The following is a 25,674-nucleotide window of genomic DNA, read 5'->3' on the forward strand; positions in this document are numbered from 1 at the left end:
AAAGAGATCAAAGTTGGATGTCATTTTAAACGTGTATATTTTAACTTGAGGGTCATAATCCCATTTATTTTCTTCAACAAATGCGATGAAACTGAAATTTAATATCCAGTTTAAGTTTTTGGTCCAGTAAATAATAGTTCTGTAGTGACCTAATTTTAAACATGTAAAAAATGATGGGCAGGAACTGATGCACTGGTCCATACAGCCTGTTCCACACAGTTGTGATGTCTTATCCTTCATGACACATGTACTCCCAGCCATACTTGGAAGCCATCTATTCTGGAGAGGCAAAAAAACACTGTCCAATTAAGGAAAAGGGAATCTGGAAAATTCCAATCTAACCCACTTATGCATTCAAAACTAGTCCAAGAAAGCACTCGGGTCCTGACTGATGTCATAAGACCTATCTCTTCTACGAAGTCATTTCCAGCCCAGCCAGAAGGAGGCCCAGGTCTTGCTTGAAGGGATTAACAGGGATTTTTTTTGTTACCGTTATATTTTGTCACAGTAGCTTTCCTTCGATGACTAGAATCACAGCAACACTGATTGGAGCAACTAGGTTTCGATAGGAGTGAAGAAACTTACTCCAAGATATTACACTGAAAGCTAACAAAGGAAGCTCAGCAATTAAAATTAAGAACTGTTAATTTCTAGTTCATCACATTTAATTCTCAGGAGAAAATATAGCCTCAGACAGTTGGATTGTAATAGATCAGAGGTAAAAGTACAATTTTGCAAGTGTCAATTCTCAATTGTGTCAACCATTGCAGTTTCATATAAACAGTACTAGAAAGCAAATATTCTTACTTTCTACAATAAATACAACATGAACATCCTGTGTTTCACAGTGGACACTGCTAATTTTAGGTCCCTAGGTAAGTCAACATCATTGATATATTAGCCTGAATACATTAAAAACCAAAATCATAAAATGTAATAAAAAATGTTTTAAACTTGTACTACACAGTATACACAGGTCACAAGTCCACTGCATTTTAACAGAACAAATACTTTCAAACGTCAAATGGTATTGTTTCTCAAATAAATTACAGTGTGTGCGTACAAAATCCATTACCATCACAGAGAAGCTAAAGATTCAGATCTGCAGCCTTGAATAATTTAGTGTGTAACAATATAATACAATTATATACATGGTTTTTCTTCCCCTTGGCGTCCACACAAAAGGCATTATAAACACTATGAACAGGATTTGTATTTGTAAATTTAAAGCATGATCTATGTTTAAATGAAGTAAACATGGCAAGAAATAAGCCAAAGAAAGGCCATATAAGAATTGGCAGTGACAGAGGCCGTGTGTCAACCTGCTTAAAATTATGAAAAAATAAAGAAAGGAAATTTAGTTTTTACAATGAGCAGAAATTAAGGTCTTTGATGCCTGATGTCACATCATACAATCTCCTTCTGCAACTTTGGTTATGTTTTATAACAGTCACATGTAGTTTGAGGTGAGAAAGCCATGTTCTCCACGTACTCTGCTCAAATGGATCATTGCTCGGTCATATGCAATTTGAACAGATTTTCGAATGCTTGATTTACGCCCTTCCATCATTTTCAGTTTGTCCACTGTATCATCAATACCAAGAGGAAGTAATTTTGAACGGGGAAGCCACTGCCTGTGGGGAGGTTACAAAGCACACAAACATATCAGACAGGAATTATAGATCAAGTGTCAGTTCAGTACTAAGATGCCAGAATATAGCAAGGCTTGAAATTGCACGATTACATTTTGAAAAATTAAGAGCAAAATAGTACGCCAGACACCCATCGTATTGCTTGTACAAAAGCCATTGGCTGATGTATGCATCAAGACCATTTGCTAATGTGGCTTAGAACTTGATTCAGTTTGCACAAGGGCGGCATGTGGCGCAGTGGATAGAACTGGGACTGCGGCGCTGAGGACCAGGGTTCGAATCCCGGCCCTGGGTCACTGTCCGTGTGGAGTTTGCACATTCTCCCCATGTCTACGTGGGTTTCAACCCCACAACCCAAAGATGTGCAGGTTAGGTGGATTGGCCAAGCTAAATTGCCATTAATTGGAAAAAATAAAAATTGGGTAGGCTAAATTTATAAAATAAAATAAAAAATTGCACAGACAGATATCATACATAATAGGAGCTAAAACCAAGTGTGCATATGGAAAAACTTGCTTCATACTATAATTATTCAACTTTAGATGCAGTTATTTTTATAAACTCAACTGTGCAGCAAGTACCCCCCCCACCCGCACTTCAGAGAATCAGAATGTATCTTTAAAATTCTGGACTTGTGTATGACTAGCACGATTGATCATTCACAGATGAATGCATGAATGTGTGTTTGTAAGCCCTTTCCATTATTTCCAGTCCTGTATTAAGATGAAGAGAAAATGGAAGCTTAGCAGAGTGGCACACACGTGACAGTAAGTCACCATTGTACCAGCTACTTGATTGAGGCTCTTCCTTTCAATAATTTGGGGAATGCAGCAAAATTCAAACTCCAAACAAACAGGGGTCTTAACAAAAATGCACATGCAGATATTTCAGACATCAAAATCAATTTTACAGGCAAATTTTACACTGAATGTTCCAGTACATTTTACAACATCAATAGAAACAGAACAGAGTTAAAGCAATACACCTACACACAAATCCATAGTTCAGGAATCATATTTCTTATTCCACTTACCACGTTCTTTTGTTGTCAAAAAACAACACTAGGTAAAGTTTCTCTCCAGCTTCAGCGTGCATCTGTTCTCCTAGTTTAACTACATCCAATGGAGGTACTGGTATTGGGACACCATTGTGGTACAAGCCATCTCGTGGCATGTTAGGATCTATGATCTACAAAGTAAAATATTACAGAGAATAAAGGAAACTATTTTGTATATGTTATGATCTCAGGACATTGCAAGTGCTTCACAGCCAATGAAGTGCCTCTGAGGTGCAGTCACTGTTGTAACAAGTTTAGATACAGTAAGAACACATTAAGCTAACTGGCCAATTAATCACATTTTTCATGGCGTTTGTTGGTCAAGGAATAAACATTGGCCAGGATATCATGAGAATTGCCCTGCTCTTCTTTAAAACAGTACTATGGGGTCTTTGACATCGACCTCAGGGCATAGATAGGGTGTTGGTTAAAAGTCTCATATAAAAGGCAGCAATCACCTCAAACAGTAATAATAATAATCTTTATTGTCACAAGTAGACTTACATTAACAGTGATGACGTTACTGTGAAAATCCTAGTCGCCACACTCCGGCGCCTGTTCGGGCACATTGAGGGAGAATTCAGACTGTCCAAATTACCTAACAGCACATCTTTCAGGACTTGTGGGAGGAAACTGGAGGACCCGTACAGCACTTCCAAAGTACTGTACTGAAACATCAACTAAATTAGCCTCAAGACTTTTGCAATAGAATCACAGCAGCTGCCTCAGAATACTAACATGGAGTTATAAGTCTGATGTCTTCCAAGTAAAATATTCAATTGTAATGAAAATGTATACAAATTTGAGGCAATAAGCATTACTGTGCCCCAGATTGGACCAGTTCTCAGCCTGTACTAGCATTGTTTCATGCAGTTTTGTTTTAATGCAACCAATAATCATCCAAATCAATTAAAAATTGCAGACTCAACTATACTGAACAAAATGAAAATAAAATCTTGAACTGTGCTATTGTAAGTCAAGTAAGTTGTAAGTTAATTAAAATAAGTGGAATTATTTCCAAATGTTAAATTACAACCTAGAATCTGCCAATTGTGTGTGTTAGGTTATGCAGTTTTGGTCATTTTACTTCACGGTGAAACACATTTGACTTACTAGTGCTGGGTATGAAGGGTATCCTCTGCATTTGGCCCAAACTAATTCCAGAGGCTCTAAAATAGCATCATTCTCAAAGGGCGTCCAGACCCCTCTCCCTATTAACAAAAACAGAACAAAATGTTTAAAAAATGATTATGTTCGTTATGGTGTAAATTCCGCAATATCACTTATCCTAAAAATATGTACCCAGCCATTTTGCAAAGTACAGTACTCCTCAGAGAAACCTTGAACTGAACTAATGTATTTGACTCATTTATTTCAATTTCCTTTGTTTTAATTAAAAGGCACTCTTTCTTTGCCTTATGTTAATACCTCTGGGAACTAATATTTGTTTAAATTTGTTTTGCTGGAAAGATAGGCCAATGGTCTGATGTTCAAAACAAGTCAAATGTTCTGCCTTTTTTTCCTTGTTTTTTTTTTTAAAAAAAGGAAATAAATTATCCAATCAGCTACAACTGAAATTTTCCAATTCCAAATAGTAGGCGGTACCATTTGTTTAATAAAAAACTGAGTATGGCAAAACTTCTTCTATCTTTACACAATGCACTGATGTGTTTCAGTGAACTTGCATCACTGCATAAACTATGTGAAAGATTATGAAGAAAAGAAAATATGGCCCTGCTTATATTCACCGAGTTGTTTTACAAAAGTACCCTGCCAAGATATAGTAACAGGCTAACCAAACATTGGTAGAATTATAAAGCAGGCTTTACACTGCTTCATTAGTAATATTTATTTCAGAGTCAACTGTTTCTTGTAATTTGACTTTTTGCAAACAATTAATGCTTCGGAAGCTATTATGCTGTATAAGTACCTGTTGCACTGTAATCGCCACAAGATACATCCCCATTGCCATTGTCAAGATAGTGTGCTCGAACAAGAGCTGGCTTCCCTCGACTTCGTTTGGGTGGAGACAGGCCACTAAAAGAGAACATATAATATTACTTAGTGATAGTATTTAAAAAGCAAATGAATGCAATCCTGCTTCAAATACTTACTTTTGAAGACAATCACAAATAGGAGGGAGTATGCAATAGTAATTGATTGGCATGGAAGAAAAATTGTCATATTCAATAAAAAATATTTATATTGTGCCTTTAACATAACAAAATGCCCTAAGGTGCTTCACAGGGCTGTTACAAAATGTGACACCAAGTCACACAAGGAGATATGAAATCAGATGTTGAAAAGCTTGATCAAAGAGGTAGTTTTTAAGGAACATCAGAAATTAAGAGAGAAGTAGAAGTTCAGGGAGGGAATTCCAAAGTTTAGGGCCTAGGCAGCTGAATGCATAGGACCAATGGTGAAATGATTAAAATTATGGAAAATGAGGTCGGCAAAATTAGATGAGTGCAGAGGGTTGTGGGGATAGAGGAGGTTACAGAGGTAGGGCGAGGCGAAGCCATGAGTGATTTGAAAAGAAAATGAGAATTTTAAAATCAAGATGCAGCTTCACCAGGACACCAAATACACTAAACACTAAGAGGAGCTTATGGTGTTGGGGCTATATGTGAGCATGGATAGAGAACTAGCTAATTAACAGGAAACAGAGGACAACATTCTCCTATGCTCTCGCTGGTGGGTTCAATGGCAGGCAAGGGTGGAGTCCAAAAATCGGTTTTATGTCGGCGTGAATTTCCCTTCTCCTGGTACCTGCCATGACGATTTGGGAAACCTGCTGGTGGCTAGCATGAAACGGATTTGTATCTTTGTATCCCAGTAATCGGATACAGATGAAGTCGTGACCAGAATTTTCCCCCTACTGCTAATTCTCGGTGATATCAACAGGAAAACACTCCAGTCCAGAACAGGTCTGGAACAATGTGGCTTGCAAGTTGGGACTTATCTAAAGAGTGCCTGGCACTACCTCCACAGTTCGGAATGGAGGCCGCCAATACCCCTGAACAACACAGCAGTGAGTGGGGGGGGGGGGGACATTTATCAGGTGGATCTTCCAGTTTGTGTGTCATTGAGGAGGTTCATCTTCGAGCCTCAGTGTTCCTGGAGATCCATCTTCTTTCTTCAGCAGGTCCATTGTCTTTCTTCAGCAGTGAGTCAGTGGTGCTGGGCACCTTCTAACTTTAGGACCTACCTATGACAGCGGAACATACACCATCAAGCTCACCTGCCATAGAACACGGTGCTAAATCCCTAGATGCATAATTGGGGTCAGGGCGGGAAGGTATGGTGTAGATTCCCGTTGTCCTCCGCAGCGGGAAACACTTCCTGTACCTGCCATCCACCCCAAGACTTTCTCCCAGATATAAGGGGATGAAGATTAAAGTCGGGAAGAATTGCTACAACTGTACAGGTCACTGAGAGACCACAGCTAAGTACGGTGTACAGTTTTGGTCACTGTACTGGAGGGATATACTTGCATTGGGAGCAGTTCAGACAAAGTTCACTAAGCTGAACTCCGGGTATGAGGGCTTTGTCTTATGAGAAAAGCTCGAGTAGGTTGAGCCAATATTGATTGGAGTTTAGAAGAATGAACGGTGATCCTATTGAATCATAAGATTCTGAGGGAGCTTGACAGCATACATACCGAGAGGATATTTCCCCTTGTGGAGGGAATCTAGAATTAAACAGTGGGATTTCAAATTAAAGGGTCTCCCATTTAAGTTAGAGATGTGGAAGAATTTCCGCTCTCAGAGGATCACCAGTGTTTCAAATTCTCTTCCCCAGTGTGCTGGGAAGGCTGGGTCATCGAATACATTCAAGGCTGATTTAGACAGATTTTTGATTGATAATGAGAGTCAAAGGCTATGGAGGCCAGACAGGAAAGCGGAACTAAGGCCACAATCAGACCAGTCATAGTCTTATTGAACAGCAGAGCAAGCTTGAGGGGCAGAGTGGCTTACTCCTGTTCATATTTCTTGCGTTGAGTAGTCAGAATTTTTGTTAAGTATGTTTTATCAATATATGGGAACCCACTAAGCCTGTTCAAGTAGTTTTTGCAGAAGTTATCAAAAAAAAAAATTAAGTTAAAAGAACGGAATTTTTATCAAATGCATTTAAATCTGGCTTAGCTTTCCCTTTATTTTTAATATATATATATATATATATATATATATATATATATATATAGAATGTTATACTCAAATTGTAGATCCTTTCCATCATATATCCAGACACGCAAACTTTTTTTTAAAAAAGTTAAAAGCTAATGAGATATTTTCAGTACATAAGATTTCACTGTAAAACTAGAGCAAAATGTGTACTGTAGCTTACTGAACTACCTATATACAAGACATTACAACATACTGGAATAGCAAAACATGATGCAATGACAAAAGAGTTTCTGGTCTCACCAGTCATGATGGGGAGGCACCAATTAGATGTCAGGTGCTTCTCTACTGGAAATGGAGGTCGAAAAGGTAAAACAAAAACTAAAGCAGGACTAAATCTTTAAGCCACTCTTATTTATCTAAATCAGCTTATCAACAAGCTGATTGAGATCAATAAGCAGACCACCTACTCTTGTCAGAAGGTGCGTATCCTTTGCTAAACAAGTCATATATTTTAACATAGGGTTGTGAATGGCCACAATTTCTATGGCAATGTTTTGAAAAAAAAAACAATTATCACATTCTAATTTAATCTGCTGGGGAATTTTGGATTTGGAATCAAAGATGTTAGTGTTAGAGAATGAAAGATTTTTCTTACTTGCTGAAATTAAGGGAACGATTCTCCCAAAACATGACAGTGTCATTTTGGGTGGGAAAACTGGTGAGAATCCCACTGGCTGTCCCAGTGCTATTCCCATCACAATCCACCCACGCTCACGTTTTGTCATTTTTTAGAGTTTGGGGAGATTTTCACTTGATTTCTTCCACACTTAGAATTTTTTCTGGAGTGGGAACCTAAAGACCTTGGCAAGACCAGCTCCTCAGAGATCAAGGCATTCTTATCTCAAAAGTTAGGTTGAAGGTCCCCCACACCTTGCCTTCATGGACATCGTGCCCACCCCGCAGACATGGGCAACACTTCCAATCCTTGACCTCGGAGCCCCCCCAGCACTAAATGTCCATGTTCCCCCCATCCCCATCAAGAGAGCGATACTCTGCCATAGTGCCACCGAGGGCACTCTCTCCCCCTCCATGCGCCCCCTTTCATGACCATGACCCCGCTCAAGCCCTGCCCCTTGGTACCCTGGAATGCCAATCTTGCACTGCCAGGGGTCATTGCCCTGACCCCGACCATCCAGGGCCTCCAATGCCTCAGGGGACACACAGCATGGCCATCACATCTGATATGGATTCCTGTCAGCTTCACACTGCACCAAACCGGCTGAGCATATTTAAATGAGTTTGAAGACTCATTTAAATCTGAGTGTCCGGTTCATGCCCAGCAAGGGTGTGAATCAGATTGTGTTGGGTGCCACGGGCATCGCCCTCCATTCACATCCCGCAACGGGGCTTTCGAATCATGTCCCAAGTGTTGGCATCAAATATTCCAGCTACGATGTAGCATCGTTTCTGTTCAACTCCATCTACAACTGCATTTCAAGCCAACCACGTCAGAGAGAGACGAGATCAGGTGCAGCAGAGGATTCAGGTCTTTATAGAACATCTTAACATTTACCTCATCCGCAAATGCTGAAAATTAACATTTTCATTTCCTGCACCAGCCGTTCTGTATAGCATTACAAGTCATCTTATTTCCGGCAGTTTTGATTGTAAATTTTGTACGGTCATTAAGAGAAACAGATGCACACAACTCTGGGCAGAATTTCAATAGCACCACAGGAGTGAAAAAACAGCTTTCTAAATCCACTATTCTACTCAACTCCCAAACAAATATACACATTTAATTAACCTTTATTATCACATGGCTTACTCCATGCATGAAAATCAGAACATTAGCTTTTTCTTAGGTTTTAAAATTACCTGTTATTGTCGAATGCCCCATTGCTCCCAAGACTAGAACTGCACTCAGAATCGGAGTAGCTCTCTGCATTTAACAACTGGGGATGTTTTCCAAATCCATTTGAAAGCCCTGTGCAAAAAATATACAAGGTTTCAGCAAAGCATAGCCTTCTCAAATATAAAACATGTGAAAAAAAATCCAAGAGACTGACTCGCCCTGCTAAATAACAGCTGTTGACTGACCCAAAGCAGCACGCAAAGTAACAGGAAAGAAATCCATGGGCAAGACTTATAAGCTGTCTAAAGAAGGAAGTTCACAGCTGCTGACAAACAGCACTTCTAGAAAGGTATCACAGAAGGATTACCTAGTTCTGCAGGAGTGCAAGGAGATTTCTCACTTTCACTGTCCGAGCTACAGCTCAGACTTTGAGGTCGTTTCCTTGACTGGCGTCGACTATGCAGTTTTGAGAGTGTCCCTGGTGAAGTATTCAGTGCCAGCTGCTCTGTTTGATGCTGGCTGTCTCCATTCTCCACAGGCTGACCAGAGCCCTTCTGTAACTTCATGCCATTTTTTGCCTTTCTAAAGAGAACAGATGTACGCCTGCCCACTTCATTGACTGACTGAGCTGTTGTGTCTGAGGTAGAGAGCGTGAGGCCATTTACACCACTGTCACTGAGGAGACGCTGGAGAGTATGGGTGCCAAGGGCTTCCTTTTGTAGTGTTTTTCTGTTTAGGACATCGCTGTCAGATTTAATTCGTTTGTGCAGTCTGCTGTGTGCCCTGCTCTCACTCACAGGTTTGAGGGTAGGAGGGTCTGTGTGGGTTTCAGAGTCTGAGGGTGAAGGTGCAGGTCCAGTAGGTTCTAATGTAGGTGGAAGTGAAGATTTTGAATCATCTGTGGGGAAGAGGGGAACAAAAAAACAAATTAAACCATTTTTTCCCCAAATTTACATTCGCTCCAGTTTATTCAACGTCCAAGTCTTTGGGTTGCTTCATTGAACTAACTTTGTTTTCTCAGCAGTATTAAATGACTCTGATTATTTAAAATAATGAATTTGTGCAATCTTGGAAAAAAATGCATCTAAAGTACTTTTAATTTAAAAATTGTTCTTACAGAAATGTTTTCTTCCATATTAAATTTTCTACCACCTTTGCAGAGACGGTCATTATGGTACGCAACTGAGCTTGTAAACTTCAAAGAACAGTAGTGGATCTCCCACCAATGTACATATAAGTCAAAGAATATACCAGTAGATTTAAAACTTGATGCCTAGGCATATAATTGGAATGGCAGATGGATTACAGAAACCAAAATACAAACTGGTGGATTTCTAGAACAGGAGCTAATCCACTGTTTCAAATCTACTCCATACACCCTCTTTTATCCATTTATCTTCATGTGTCTCTGTCCACCCCCCAAAATGTTTACATTCTCGGTCCTATTCCCATTTATCTATGCTTTTTCCAACCGTCCCTCGCTCCCCTCACTGCTTCTACCTCTTCTGCTTTTATCTATGCATTAAGCCCCTAAACCCTTTCCCCCACAAAACTCGACATTCACTACCCCTTTACTCTGTTCCAGTGTGGCTGGCCAGAGAAGAGGCTGGAGGCCTGCTCATTTTCACCTTGTTTTCATCTTTCCCTTCCTGTCCAATCACCTCAGAGCGATGTGTGCTTCCGAAACTCATTTTTAAACTAAATTATAAAATCATAGAATTTACAGTGCAGAAGGGGGCCATTCGGCCCATTGAGTCTGCACCAGCCTTTGGAAAGAGCACCTTACCTAAGCCCACACCTCCACCCAATCCCTGTAACCCAGTAACACCAGCTAACCTTTTTTGCAAACTAAGGGCAATTTAGCATGGCCAATCCACCTAACCTACACATCTTTGGACTGTGGGAGGAAATCGGAGCAGCCAGAGGAAACCCACTCAGACACGGCGTGAACGTGCCAACTCCACTCAGACAGTGACCCAAACTGGGAATCGAACCTGGGGCCCTGGAGCTGTGAAGCAACAGTCCTAACCACCGTGCCACCCTTATTAGGAAATTAGGAAAAAGAAAGCCACCGTCTATGTGCCCCTCACTCCATTCCTCTCAACCTGTGTCTCTGTGACACGAGCATCAGTATGTTGACATTTTCTGTCAAGAAAACATTTGATTGGGGCTTTAAAATGCAATGCTATTTTGGAAAAATAAGCTAACATTTGCATGGGAAGACACTTTTCAATATGATGCATATTCTGAAGTCTATGGAACACAAAGAGCTTTAACAGGTGTGCAATTACTGCAATCTGTAATTTCCACAACCACAGCCCATGTTAAAACATTTTTCAATCTGTTCTCTAGCTTTTCTTCAACTATATTTTGAAGAACACCACTGCTGGGAACTAAAGAAAATATCCATGCGAGTTGACTAAATGGCGCTGATACATGCTGAAAAGACTGTAATCAGCTAATAAGGGATACAAAATCTGGGCAAACATTTCAAGGCCAAGCTTTCGGGAGGCCAATGGTATTCAAAATACATGACAAAAAAACCTTGTAATCTTAGAATAACCTTTCCGTCAAGACATCCCAAAGCACTTTACAGCCAATGACGTGTAGTTGCTGTTGTAACGTAAGCAAGGCACCAGCCAAGTCACACAACCAGTTACTTGAGCACGGTCAGATAATCTGTTTTTACTGAGGTTGATTGAGGAATAAGTGTCAGATTTTGAGTGTTAGCCATGTCTCAGTTGGTGCAACTGCCACCTCTGAATTACAAAGTTCTGCCACTTCTGAATAACAAAGTTTTGAGTTCAAGCCCCACTCCAAAGCGAGAGTCCAAAATAAAAGCTAACACTCCTAGTGCATACTGTGGGAGTGCTGTGCTGACAGAGGTGCCATCTTGCAGATCAGATTTTAAAACAAGGCCCTGTGTGTTCTGGTGGATGGAAAATATCCCATAGCACAATTTCAAAGAGAAGGGGAGTTATCCCCAATGTCCTGGCCAATATATATCCCTCAATCAACCTCACAAGAAAAAAAAGATTACTTGGTCATTGATGTTGGTGGGAGATGCAAAGCACAAACTGGCTGCCGCATTTTCTACATTTCCCTGCATGACAAATTTGACTATTTTTCTCTTTCAAAGTCTGATCAACCTACTGATGCAGACTAGCATTGTCTATATTGATCCATCATCTTTCCAATGCCAAAAAAAAGTGGAAGAACTATACAGAACCAAAATCAATGCCCTACATCAATACTCACTGGCCTGCATTTATTTATTTTCGCAAGGGTTATCGCCTTTGGTAAAAGGAATAAATGAAACAATTGTTGGCCTTATTTAAAGAACAACAAAAAGCCGCAAACATGGTGCATGTACACTTCAACAGCACTTCACTGGACGGGATTTTCCTCCCCTTCTGCGTCGTGTTCTGCAGTGGCGGAGGGTGGCTGGATCTTCCGGTCCTGCCGTTATCAACGAGGTTTCCTGTTGAACACACCCCTTGCCATCGCGAAACCTGTACCAGGGGTACGCTGTCAGTGGGATTGTAAGATCCAACCAGCATGAATGGCCAGAAAATCCCACCCCATTGGCTGTAGAGTGCTTTGAGACATCTGATAGTCGTGAAAAGTGCTTTATAAATACAAGTCAGTCTTTCTTTACAAGTATGATTATTTATTCACGTTATGGTGTAAATTTTCTTTTGCATTTTTACTATTTCAGTTCCACTGCCCAAAACTTCATGCAGCCTCCAATTTTTAATTGACCAGTCAGTCATAAATCTCAGGATTAACATCTACAACCCTGGCCAGTAAATCAATCCACCATTCATTTCAAGAATGTAGAGCAATTACCACTTCTTAAAAGGACACATCTACATTCTATTACCAGGGCATCATAGCTACATCCTCTGTCTGAACATGGACAGCACACAGAACATTCACTGGTACAAAACTCCTGCATGCTGTACGATAAATGCAAACCAATCTTAATGTGCCATATGCTTCTTAGCTGAAGCCTGAAACAGTCAAGCACATTCCAATTTGCTAACTCTCCTGATCAAACATGTGATCTGAGGTTCTATTAACAATTGGGCTTTTTAATCTGATCAGTTTTATGATTAAATAATACATTCCGTAGTACATGACCGTAATACATGCCCTATGCCTAGGAAACATCATAATCTCTTGCATATCGCGTGCAATTCCACTGGAGATTCTACTCAGCATACTGTCGTGTTTTTTTATATTCACGATACAAGTACTGGATCCGTGCATGTATTTTGTCTACAATACTTGAAACTGATTTGCAAACAGTGGAATTTTAGCCAAACAAGGATGTAGGAGGGGGAAAGAAAAAAAAAACCAGTCACGACCAATCACTTAAATTTACAATGCGAAGTCTTACAACACCAGGTTAAAGTCCAACAGGTTTGTTTCGATGTCACTAGCTTTCGGAGCGCTGCTCCTTCCTCAGGTGAATGAAGAGGTCTGTTCCAGAAACACATATATAGACAAATTCAAAGATGCCAAACAATGCTAGGAATGCGAGCATTAGCAGGTGATTAAATCTTTACAGATCCAGAGATGGGGTAACCCCAGGTTGAAGAGGTGTGAATTATACCAAGCCAGGACAGTTGGTAGGATTTCGCAGGCCAGATGGTGGGGGATGAATGTAATGTGACATGAATCCCAGGTCCCGGTTGAGGCCGCACTCATGTGTGCAGAACTTGGCTATAAGTTTCTGCTCGGCGATTCTGCGTTGTCGCGGGTCCTGAAGGCCGCCTGGGAGAACGCTTACCCGGAGATCAGAGGCTGAATGCCCTTGACTGCTGAAGTGTTCCCCGACTGGAAGGGAACATTCCTGCCTGGTGATTGTTGCGCGATGTCCGTTCATTCGTTGTCGCAGCGTCTGCATGGTCTCGCCAATGTACCACGCTTCGGGACATCCTTTCCTGCAGCGTATGAGGTAGACAACGTTGGCCGAGTCGCACGAGTATGTGCCGCGTACCTGGTGGGTACCCACGGATAACCTCATGATGCTCCACTTCTCCAGCTTCCACCCTAAACACATTAAAGAAGCCATCCCTATGGACAAGCGCTCCGTATACACAGGATCTGCTCAGACGAGGAGGAGCGTAACAGACATCTACAGACGTTGAAAGATGCCCTCGTACGAACGGGATATGGCACTCGACTCATCGATCGACAGTTCCAACTCGCCACAGCGAAAAACCGGACCGACCTCCTCAGAAGACAAACATGGGACACTACCGACAGAATACCCTTCGTCGTCCAGTACTTCCCCGGAGCGGAGAAACTACGTCATCTTCTTCACAGCCTTCAACACGTCATTGATGACGATGAACATCTTGCCAAGGTCATCCCCACACCCCCACTACTTGCCTTCAACCGTGCAAGCTCAAACGAACCATTGTTTGCAGCAAACTACCCAGTCTTCAGAACAGTGACCACGACACCACACAACCCTGTCATGGCAATCTCTGCAAGACGTGCCAGATCATCGACATGGATACCACTATTACACGTGAGAACACCACCCACCAGGTACGCGGCACATACTCGTGCGACTCGGCCAACGTTGTCTACCTCATACGCTGCAGGAAAGGATGTCCCGAAGCGTGGTACATTGGCGAGACCATGCAGACGCTGCGACAACGAATGAACGGACATCGCGCAACAATCACCAGGCAGGAATGTTCCCTTCCAGTCGGGGAACACTTCAGCAGTCAAGGGCATTCAGCCTCTGATCTCCGGGTAAGCATTCTCCAAGGCGGCCTTCAGGACCCGCGACAACGCAGAATCGCCGAGCAGAAACTTATAGCCAAGTTCCGCACACGAGTGCAGCCTCAACCGGGACCTGGGATTCATGTCACATTACATTCATCCCCCACCATCTGGCCTGCGAAATCCTACCAACTGTCCTGGCTTGGTACAATTCACACCTCTTCAACCTGGGGTTACCCCATCTCTGGATCTGTAAAGATTTAATCACCTGCTAATGCTCGCATTCCTAGCATTGTTTGGCATCTTTGAATTTGTCTATATATGTGTTTCTGGAACAGACCTCTTCATTCACCGGAGGAAGGAGCAGCGCTCCGAAAGCTAGTGACATCGAAACAAACCTGTTGGACTTTAACCTGGTGTTGTAAGACTTCGTACTGTGCTCACCCCAGTCCAACGCCGGCATCTCCACATCATTAAATTTACAAGTTAGGCCAAAACAAACATATTGCTCCAAATATTTTTGAACTACTTTGTGCAGGCGCTCACCTTAGTTTGCGCACCAAGCTAAGCAGTACCGCTTGAAATGAGGTTTGTACGAGAAAAGATAAAACTGATCAGGAAAAGATGGTTTCCATTGGCAGCCATTCTACATGAAAAGTGTTTACACTGAATTTATACAGCTTCCCAGACAAATCATTGTCAGCTGAAATATGCAAGTTGCCAGGCTACAATTCCTAGCCTGGACTTGTGCTTAGAGCTTTTGGAAATGCTTACAATTGACACAACATTGATATGCATTGCGCCTGCCAGGGCTCACTGTTTATACCCTTTCTCTCTCCACAATCTGGTACATCAATAGAACATTTGCTGAGAAAGAAATTCTCAAGAAAACTATTTTTACAACAGCGAAACCAAAAATGTAATTTTTTGGTACAAATATCAAAGATAAAAGTATAAACTGCAACTTTTTCTGAAGTCATTTCAATATTTTTAAAAACTGGACATTAGTTCGCTCCTTGCATTGTATGACAAATAAAGTTTAAAATAATTACAAAAACTGATTTAATTTTACACAATATATCCTGAACACTGGAGCAACTGCCTTCTTTCAATTTGTGTTTGCCCGATAAATAATGGTTGCTCATTTCAATAGCAACAACCTCTGCAAGGACTGTTTATGAATTAAGTTTGGAAGAAGGTTCTAAATAAAGTCTTGAATTTAAAGTATTTATCCAATTTTTTTTTAATTGTTTTTTTTTTAAACTCCAAGTACACTGCATACAGGTACAAATACACTAAGTTTATATATTTCCTGTCCTTTGCCATTACAAAGTCCTAGACCCTGTAAACTAGGATCAAAGAACTATTTATTTTCCAGGAATCAACCAAAAACATTTATCTGATCAACAGTTTTACAATTCACAACCCCAGGACAACCCGCAACACCCCCCCCCCCCCCCCCTCCAACCCCCTCAACAGTAACCAACTCCCGAAAATGCTTGATCTATGTAAATCTATGTAACTCCCGAAAATGCATGATTAACAAACCCCACAAATTGTAAAGCGCATCACAGGACGGCACGGTGGTGCAGTGGTTAGCATTGCTGCCTCACGGCACTGTGGACCCGAGTTCGATCCCGGCCCCGGGTCACTGTCCGTGTGGAGTTTGCACATTTTCCCAAAGTTTGCGTGGGCCTCACCGCCACAACCCAAAAGATACGCAGGGAAGGTGAATTGGCCATGCTAAATTACCCCTTAAATCAGAAAAAAAAAAAACGGGGTACAATTTATTTTTTTCAAAATTGTAGAACATCACTCGCCCCCTTAGAGCAAATTTCACCTTTTCCAAGGTCAAAAACTCCAGAAGGTCCCCCTACCACTCCGAGGCACAGGGTGGAGAAGCTGACCTCCACCCCAACAAGACCCGCCTATGACCAATCCGCAAAGCGAGGGCTAGAACATTTGCCCCGCACCCGCCTGCAACTCCGGCCAGTTTGGCTTCAAGGGACTGGACTCCATATCCACATGTAAGACCCCAAAGACAGTGCTGAGCACCATTCTCCAAAGCCCTTCCAGCTTCAGGCAGGACCAATACATAGGCACATGCTTTGCAGGGACCCTGCCAAATCGCTCACAGATGTCCTCCACCTCTTCAAATAGCAGGCTAGGCCTAGATTTTGAAAGACGCTACCTTCAGCTACATCAGCCCCTGCCTTGCACACAAAGTCAAAGCATTTACCTTCCACAGCACCTCACACCACAGTCCCTCCTCCAGCGCCACCCCCAGGTCTTCCTCCCACACGCTTGCCATCGGCTCCTTCTTTAGCAGCTGCACCCCTGCCACAAACTTCGGCCAAATCCCAAGTTTCTCCAATATCACCATCAAATAACTCCACTCCTCCCGTTCAAATGCCTTCTCCACGTCAATCGCCACCACCACCTCCACCCCCACCTCCCTACCCTACCCTCTGCCGGAGAAAGCACCACATTCAACAGTCTCCTCAGATTAGAGGTCAACTGTCTTCCCTTTTCAAACCCTGTCTAGTCCTCCCCAATCACCTATGGAAGGCACCCCTCCAACCTTAACGCGATTACCTATGCCAACATCTTGACATCTACATTCAGCAGAGATAGAACATAGAGTATACGGTGCAGAAGGAGGCCATTCGGCCCATCGAGTCTGCACCATCCCACTTAAAGCCCTCACTTCCACCCTATCCCCGTAACCCAATAACCCCTCCTAACCTTTTTCGGACACGAAGGGTAATTTAGCATGGCCAATCCACCTAAACTGCACGTCATTGGACTGTGGGAGGAAACCGGAGCACCCGGAGGAAACCCACGCAGACACGGGGAGAACGTGCAGACTCCGCACAGACAGTGACACAGCGGGGAATCGAACCTGGCACCCTGGCGCTGTGAAGCCACAGTGCTAGCCACTTGTGCCAACGGGGAAGATATGGGCCTATACCACCCACACTTCACCGGACCCTTGTCCTTCTCAAGCAACAACGAGATGGGAGTCCTGTCCCATCGTCTGCGGCAAGACACCCCAGTCCATCGCATCCTCAAACATTCCCACCATCAACAGCGCCAGCCTATCCTTAAAGGTTTTTATATAATTCGTCCAGGAACCCATTGGGCCATGCCACCCTCTGTACTTGCATCCTCCCAATCGCCACCTTCACCTCCTTCACTTCCACCCTCGCCGCCTCCCCCAACCTGGGGCACTCTAGCCCACCCAAAAACTCCCTCACCTCCCGCTCCTGGTACGGGGCTCCAACTTGTAGAAATCTCTATAGACTCCTCAAACACATTATTAATCTGTTCCTGAGCCACCACCAACTCCATCTTGACCCGCATCCAAACTAACTCCCTCACCATAGCTTCCTTACGGAGATGACCTGCCAACATACTCCCTGGGCGCGATTCTCCGACCCCCCCACCGGGTCGGAGAATCGCCCGGGGCCGGCGTGAATCCCGCCCCCGCCGTGTCGCGAATTCTCCGCCACCGGTGATACAGCACGGGCGGGAATCGCGCCGCGCCGGGAATCCCCAGGCGATTCTCCGGTCCGCGATGGGCCGAAGCCCCGCCGCTGTCAACCCACACCAGCCGGCGTGGATTGAACCACCTTTGGGACGGCGGCGCGGGCGGGCTCCGGAGTCCTGGGGGGGGCACAGGGCGATCTGGCCCCGGGGGGTGCCCCCACGGTGGCCTGGCCCGCGATCGGGGCCCACCGATCCGCGGTCGGGCCTGTGCCGTGGGGGCACTCTTTTCCTTCTGCCTTCGCCATGGTCTCCACTAGGACGGAGGCAGAAGAGACCCCCGCGCTCCCGCGCATGCGCTGCCCGGTAAAGTCATTTCCTTGCCGGCTGGCGGGGCACCAAAGGCCTTTCCCGCCAGCTGGTGGGGCGGAAATCAGTCCGGCGCGGGCCTAGCCCCTCAAGGTAAGGGCTCGGCCCCTCAGGATGTGGAGAATTCCGCACCTTTGGGGCGGCGCGATGCCGGACTGATTCGCGCCAGTCGGCGGACATCGCGCCGATTACGGAGAAACCTGCCCCCTATTTCTCTCCGTACTCATAAACAGCCCCCTCTCGCCCTTCTCAACTGATGCACCACTTTCGTATGTGGACAATAGGTCAAACCTCGCCTGCAACTCCGTCCTCTTTCCCATGAGACTGGGTCCCCCATGTACCTCACATCCACCTCCATAATCTCTATCAGTCATTGCCATTCCTCCCTATCCATCTTAGCCTTAATCGAGATCACCTCCCCCCTCACCACCGGCTTTAGAGACTCCCAAATATTGCAATTAAACCCCACATACTCCTCAATTAACTGGCCCATCTTGTCAGACAAGCTCCGATCCGCCAGTAACCCCATGCCCATTCTCTACCCCGGCCTCTGGGCCATCCCTTTCTCCAATATCACATTCATCCAATGCGGAGAGTGATCAGAGATCACAATTGCTGTATACTCAGACTTCTTAACTCCAGCCAACAGCACCTTTCCCACCACAGAAAAGTAAATTCTCGAAAGAACCTTGTGCACCAGGGAGAAAAATAAATATTCCCCATCCCCTGGGTGCAAAAATCTCCACTGGTCCACTCCCCCCCATCTCCTTCATAAGCCCTGCTATCGCCTTTGTACACCCCCCTCCCAACTGACTGGGTCAGCGAGCGCAGCTGGGAACTACCCACCCTCGGTCGGCCTCGGGCCCTCCACCCCCTCGGGCAAGCCCACAATTCTCAGGTTTTGCCTCCTCACCCTGTTTTCCAGGTCCTCCACCTTAGCTCACAGCCCTTTGTTGGCCTCCGCCACCTCCACAGCTCCTCACCCATCAAGGGGAACTGATCTCGGTGTTCGAACAATGCCTCCTCCAACCCCTTCAACTTCTCTCCTTGCTCCCGCACCTTGAGCGCTGTCTTCATCACTGCAGTCTTTATTGGGACAATCGCCTCCACCACACACACTTTCAGTGAAGCCATCATCTTCCTCCGAAGTACTTCCATATGCTGAGCAAGCAGCCTCTCAAACTCCACCGACATCACCTGGGTCAGAGTTTCTACTGAGAGAACATAAGAACTAGGAGCAGGAGTAGGCCATCTGGCCCCTCGAGCCTGCTCCGCCACTCAATGAGATCATGGCTGATCTTTCGTGGACTCAACTCCACTTTCCGGCCCGAACGCCATATCCCTTAATCCCTTTATTCTTCAAAAAACTATCTATCTTGATCTTAAAAACACTTAATGAAGGAGCCTCAACTGCTTCACTGGGCAAGGAATTCCATAGATTCACAACCCTGTGGGTGAAGAAGTTCCTCCTAAACTCAGTCCTAAATCTACTTCCCCTTATTTTGAGGCTATGCCCCTTAGTTCTGCTTTCACCCGCCAGTGGAAACAACCTGCCCGCATCTATCCTAGCTATTCCCTTCATAATTTTATACGCTTCTATAAGATCCTCCGCATCCTTCTAAATTCCAACGAGTACAGTCCCAGTCTACTCAACCTCTCCTCGTACTCCAACCCCTTCAGCTCTGGGATTAACCTAGTGAATCTCCCTCTGCACACCCTCCAGCGCCAGTACGTCCTTTCTCAGGTAAGGAGACCAAAACTGAACACAATACTCCAGGTGTGGCCTCACTAACACCTTATACAATTGCAGCATAACCTCCCGAGTCATAAACTCTATCCCTCTAGCAATGAAGGACAAAACTCCATTTGCCTTCTTAATCACCTGTTGCACCTGTAAAGCAACTTTTTGCGACTCGTGCATTAGCACACCCAGGTCTCTCTGCACAGCAGCATGTTTTAATATTTTATCATTTAAATAATAATCCCTTTTGCTGTTATTCCTACCAAAATGGATAGCCTCACATTTGGCAACATTGTATTCCGTCTGCCAGACCCTAGTCCATTCACTTAACCTATCCAAATCCCTCTGCAGACTTCCGGTATTCTCTGCACTTTTTGCTTCACCACTCATCTTAGCGCCGTCTGCAAACTTGGACACATTGCACTTGGTCCCCCAACTCCAAATCATCTATGTAAATTGTGAACAATTATGGGCCCAACACTGATCCCTGAGGGACACCACTAGCTACTGATTGCCAACCAGAGAAACACCCATTAATCCCCACTCTTTGCTTTCTATTAATTGCTTTCTAATAAACCAGGGGCTTTCTAATAAACCAGGGGCTGGCTGTTGAAGCAGACCAAGGCAGGCCAGCAGCACGGTTCCATTCCCTTACCAGCCTCCCCGAACAGGCGCCGGAATGTGGCGACTAGGGGCTTTGCATAGTAACTTAATTGAAGCCTACTCTTGACAATCAGCGATTTTCATTTTTTTCTTTCATTAACCAATCTTCTATCCATGCTACGACTTTATCCTTAATGCCATGCATCTTTATCTTATGCAGCAACCTTTTGTGTGGCACCTTTTCAAAAGCTTTCTGGAAATCCAGATATACCACATCCATTGGCTCCCCGTTATCTACTGCACTGGTAATGTCCTCAAAATATTCCACTAAATTAGTTAGGCACGACCTGCCCTTTATCAACCCATGCTGCGTCTGCCCAATGGGACAATTTCCATCCAGATGCCTCGCTATTTCTTTCTTGATGACAGACTCCAGCATCTTCCCTACAGTAGTTGAGCTAACTGGCCTATAATTACCCGCTTTCTGACTACCTCCTTTCTTAAACAGCGGTGTCATGTATGCTAATTTCCAATCCACCGGGACCACCTCAGAGTCCAGTGAATTTTGGTAAATAATCACGAGAGCATTTGCAATTTCCCTAGCCATCTCTTTTAGTACCCTGGGATGCATTCCATCAGGGCCAGGAGACTGGTCTACCTTTAGCCCCATTTGTTTTCCCATCACTGCCTCCTTAGTGATAACAATCGTTCAAGGTCCTCACCTATCATAGCCTCATTTTATCAGGGCTGGTTTAGATCAGTGGGCTAGATAGGCGGTTTGTGATGCAGAGCAAGGCCAGCAGCGTGGGTTCAATTCCGGTACCAGCTTACCCGAACAGGCGCCGGAATGTGGCGACTAGGGGCTTTTCACAATAACTTCATACTTGTGACAATAAAGGTTATTATTATTATTCCATCAGTCACTGGCATGTTATTTGTGTCTTCCTGTGTGAAAACCAACCCAAAGAACCTGTTCAGTTCCTCAGCCATTTCCTCATCTCCCATTATTAAATCTCCCTTCTCATCCTCTAAAGGACCAATATTTACCTTAGCCACTCTTTTTTGTTTCATATATCTGTAGAAATGTTTACTATCTGTTTTTATATTCTGAGCAAGTTTACTCTCATAATCTATCTTACTCTTCTTTATAGCTCTTTTAGTAGCTTTCTGTTGCCCCCTAAAGATTTCCCAGTCCTCTAGTCTCCCACTAATCTTTGCCACTTTGTATGCTTTTCCCTTCAATTTGATATTCTCCCTTATTTCCTTAGATATCCACGGTCGATTTTCCCTCTTTCTACCGTCCTTCCTTTTTGTTGGTATAAACCTTTGCTGAGCACTGTGAAAAAATCGCTTGGAAGGTTCTCCATTGTTCCTCAACTGTTTCACCATAAAATCTTTGCTCCCACTCTACCTTGGCTAGAGTAACTTAATTGACTTAACTGAAGTAACTTAACTTAATTACTCTTCTCTCATCCCATTGTAATCGCCTTTGTGTAAGCACAAAACACTAGTGTTTGATTTTACCTTCTCACCCTCCGTCTGTATTTTAAATTCCACCATATTGTGATCGCTCCTTCCGAGAGGATCCCTAACTAGGAGATCATTAATCAATCCGGTCTCATTTCACAGGACCAGATCTAGGACCGCTTGTTCCCTCATAGGTTCTATTACATATTGTTCTAGGAAATTATCGCGGATACATTCTATAAACCCCTCAAGGCTGCCTTGACCGACCTGGTTAAACCAATCGACATGTAGATCCGTTATTTCTTTGTTTATTGCCTGCCCCACCATAATGTTACTATTTGGTGGCCTATAGACTACTCCCATCAGTGACTTTTTCGCCTTTACTATTCCTGATTTCCACCCAAATCGATTCAACCTTATCCTCCATAGCACCAATGTCATCCCTTATTATTGCCCGGATGTCATCCTTAAATAACAGAGCTACACCACCTCCCTTACCATCCACCCTGTCCTTCCGTATAGTTTAATACCCTTGGATATTTAACTCCCAGTCGTGGCCATCCTTTAACCATGTTTCAGTAATGGCCACTCATGTCAAATCATAGTCATTCACGATGATTTGCGCCATCAATTCATTTACCTTATTCCGAATACTACGAGCATTCAGCCCCACCCAACGACCCAGCCCCCGCCATCTTTCTTCCTGCAGGGCTCTCAGCCTCACTCGCCAGCGGACTTTCTCCCGCCTCCTCCTTTCCAGCACTTTTTTTCTGGGTTTTCGACATTCCTCAGATGACTTCCCACACAAACTCATCCACAAACTACTCCTGAAAGCGGCCAAAAGTCCAAAAACTAGAGACTTCAGCAGGAGCCACCTACATGCCGCCACAGGACGTCCCCTTATCTGACCATCTCTTTTTTTTTTTTAAATTTAGAGTTCCCAATTTTGTGTTTCCCAATTAGGGGGCAATTTAGCATGGCCAGTCCACCTAACCTGCACATCTTTGGGTTGTGGGGGTGAAAGCCACGCAGACATGGGGAAAAAGTGCAAACTCCACATGGACAGTGACCCAGGGCCGAGATTCGAACCCGGGTCCTCAGCGCCGCAATCCCAGTGCTATCCACTACGCCACATGCCACCCTCTGGCTGACCATCTCTAAGGGGATCTCTTAAAAGTGTTATTTCAAATTATTTAACGTATAAATCTATTTTAAACACATGGATGAATATATATTGTGGTCAAATTCTTAAACATCCTTCCCTCTTTATTATATTGAATGAATTGTGCAGACCAATTCCATCTAGTTTTAACAACTAGTTGGGGAGGCGGTGGCGTAGTGGTATTGTCACTGGACAGAGACTACCCAGAGACCCAAGAAATGATCTGGGGACCCGGTTTCCAATCCCACCATGGCAGATGGTGAAATTTGAATTCAATAAAAATCTGGAATTGAAAAATGTCCAATGGTGATCATGAAACAATTGTCGATTGCCATAAAAACCTTTAGGGAAGGATTTCTGACGGCCTCATCTACAGGTGACTCCAGGTCCACAGTAATGTGGTTGACTGTTAAATGCCTTCTGAAATAGCCTAGCAAGCCACTCAGTTCAAGGACAATTTGGAATGGTCAACAAATGCTAGCTCAGCATAATCCCCTGAAACAATATATAAAAACCTCAAAAAAATATGAAAATGCTCAACATTAACTGCATTGGAAAGAAGGCAGCTCATCAGGTTACTTTTTCTTCAATGGCAGCATTTCTCTGCCTCTTATTATACTTTATATTCAGAAGTGTTAATCAATTGCTGCATTAAAAGCACTGTCTGACATCAGCCCTCTTATTGTTTGTAATCACCCCCTTTTGTTCTCGAGTTCTAAAGTTTTGAAGACACAGATGCCCGGATTCTATGGGATATGAACAGCAAAATAGTGTTTGCTGTCCTTATATCTCAAAACTGATAGCAACGTCTGGAATCCGCACTTGCAGAATTAAACATTGAAATTCAGAAGTTGCTGCCAGTGATTCTAAGCTTTACCACAGGGTGCACTAATGTCCCTCCAGACTGCAGTCAATTAGAAATCACAGAATCTATGAGAATTTTAGCTTGCACACTACTGGTCTCAATGTAAAAACAATCCTTGAAAACGTTGCACCTTATCAAATGAGGTTTAACGGGAGCTGGATTTTACTGGGTGCTATATCTCACAGAGATTGAGGTCGAGTGTGTGGGGGAGGTGGATGGTGGTGGTGGCTGGGAGCAGGGTTAATTGTTTTAAGGCGAGACGGGCAGCATGGTAGCACAGTGGTTAGCACTATTGCTTCACAGCGTCAGGGACCCAGGTTCGATTCCCGGCTTGGGTCACTGTGCGGAGTCTGCAGGTTCTCCGCGTGTCTATGTAGGTTTCCTCCAGGTGTTCCTGCTTCCTCCCACAAGTCCCAAAAGACGCTCTTGTTAGGCGAATTGGACATTCTCAATTCTCCCTCAGTGTACCCGAACAGGAGTGTGACGACTAGGGGATTTACATAGCAACTTCAGTGGTGTTAATGTAAGCCTACTTGTGACATTAATAAAGATTATTACTTCCACCCTTTTCTCGGGAGGAAGTCTCTCCTTAGGGAGCTGTGGACTACCTAAAGGCCAGAGGCTCTGTAGTCCCATCAGCATCATCAGGAACAGTGGCCACAGCTGGAACTACAGGCAGTCACCAATGCAGAGAAGCCCAGATAAGCCTGGGTTCAGGGGTTTTGGAACTAGGAAGATGAAGGGGTTGGATTCAAGGGGCCAGTTGCAGCTTAGGGGTCTCACAAATTAGGTCCCCACCACTTGCCTGACACCAGCCCGTGGAGCTAAAGCTGTTGGGCTTCCAACATGTATGGGCCTACCCCTACCCTGGGTAGAAAAACAGCGGCGATCAGGTGTGATGGCCTCTTAAGGATCCCAATTGGCCCAAAGGCAGGTGGGCAAGCAGCCTGATGCCTATCCTAACCCCTGTAAAATTTCAGAAGAATTGGGAGCAGGAAGGTAGGCAGCAAGACCATTCACTGGATTTTACATGTCCTCTGCCTTCAAATCTGCAGGAGGGGAGCATACAATTCAGCTCAGAGTGCATAATTACTGATGAAAAACTTCCTACGGTCTGAAAAAAGAAATTGCATTTGTGAAATCTCACATTCCTCCATTGAAAGAAAAAATTATTGGAATTTTTTTTTAAATCATAAAGTTTGATTATATTTCAGCTTTACCTTAATCCCATTTGTATGTCCCAATCATTTGTTTACTTCCCAGTAAATTTGTAATTAAAAGTGAAGAGTAATCAGTTCATTCTGGCTTGCTGTCTGAGAGAATTCTTAATTGTGATTGGCTGCTTACCCTGATCAATGAAATCACTGTCACTGGACGCCTGGAGATTTCTTTGACTTGATGCGAGATTTAAATGGTCAAGAAGGGGAATTCCACACCATACAGAGATCACTAAATCTATATGGACATCTTTCTTCGAGATCACCAGTGAGCAATGTCATTTTGCCAGTCACCACAAGATCTGCACCATAGAGATTAAGTTAAATATCA

At 43.9% G+C, this 25,674-nt stretch overlaps 1 protein-coding gene across 4 annotated transcripts in view; it reads right to left on the reverse strand.

Moving 5' to 3' along the window:
• Positions 1-647: 647 nt before the first annotated feature.
• brpf3b (bromodomain and PHD finger containing, 3b) overlaps positions 648-25,674 on the reverse strand; it is a 78,379-nt gene continuing 53,352 nt past the window's right edge. For all 4 annotated transcript variants that reach the window (XM_072480337.1, XM_072480340.1, XM_072480338.1 and 1 more), the window contains 6 exons: positions 9,059-9,589; positions 8,715-8,823; positions 4,640-4,746; positions 3,823-3,920; positions 2,686-2,840; positions 648-1,634 (listed from right to left, as the gene is read on the reverse strand). In XM_072480337.1, the coding sequence (XP_072336438.1) occupies positions 1,451-1,634; positions 2,686-2,840; positions 3,823-3,920; positions 4,640-4,746; positions 8,715-8,823; positions 9,059-9,589 (1,184 nt within the window). In that variant the 3' untranslated portion in view covers positions 648-1,450. The remainder of the gene's footprint in view (positions 1,635-2,685; positions 2,841-3,822; positions 3,921-4,639; positions 4,747-8,714; positions 8,824-9,058; positions 9,590-25,674) is intronic.

This window comes from Scyliorhinus torazame, chromosome 17 (assembly GCF_047496885.1).
Source record: "Scyliorhinus torazame isolate Kashiwa2021f chromosome 17, sScyTor2.1, whole genome shotgun sequence".
Lineage (NCBI taxonomy): Eukaryota > Metazoa > Chordata > Chondrichthyes > Carcharhiniformes > Scyliorhinidae > Scyliorhinus > Scyliorhinus torazame.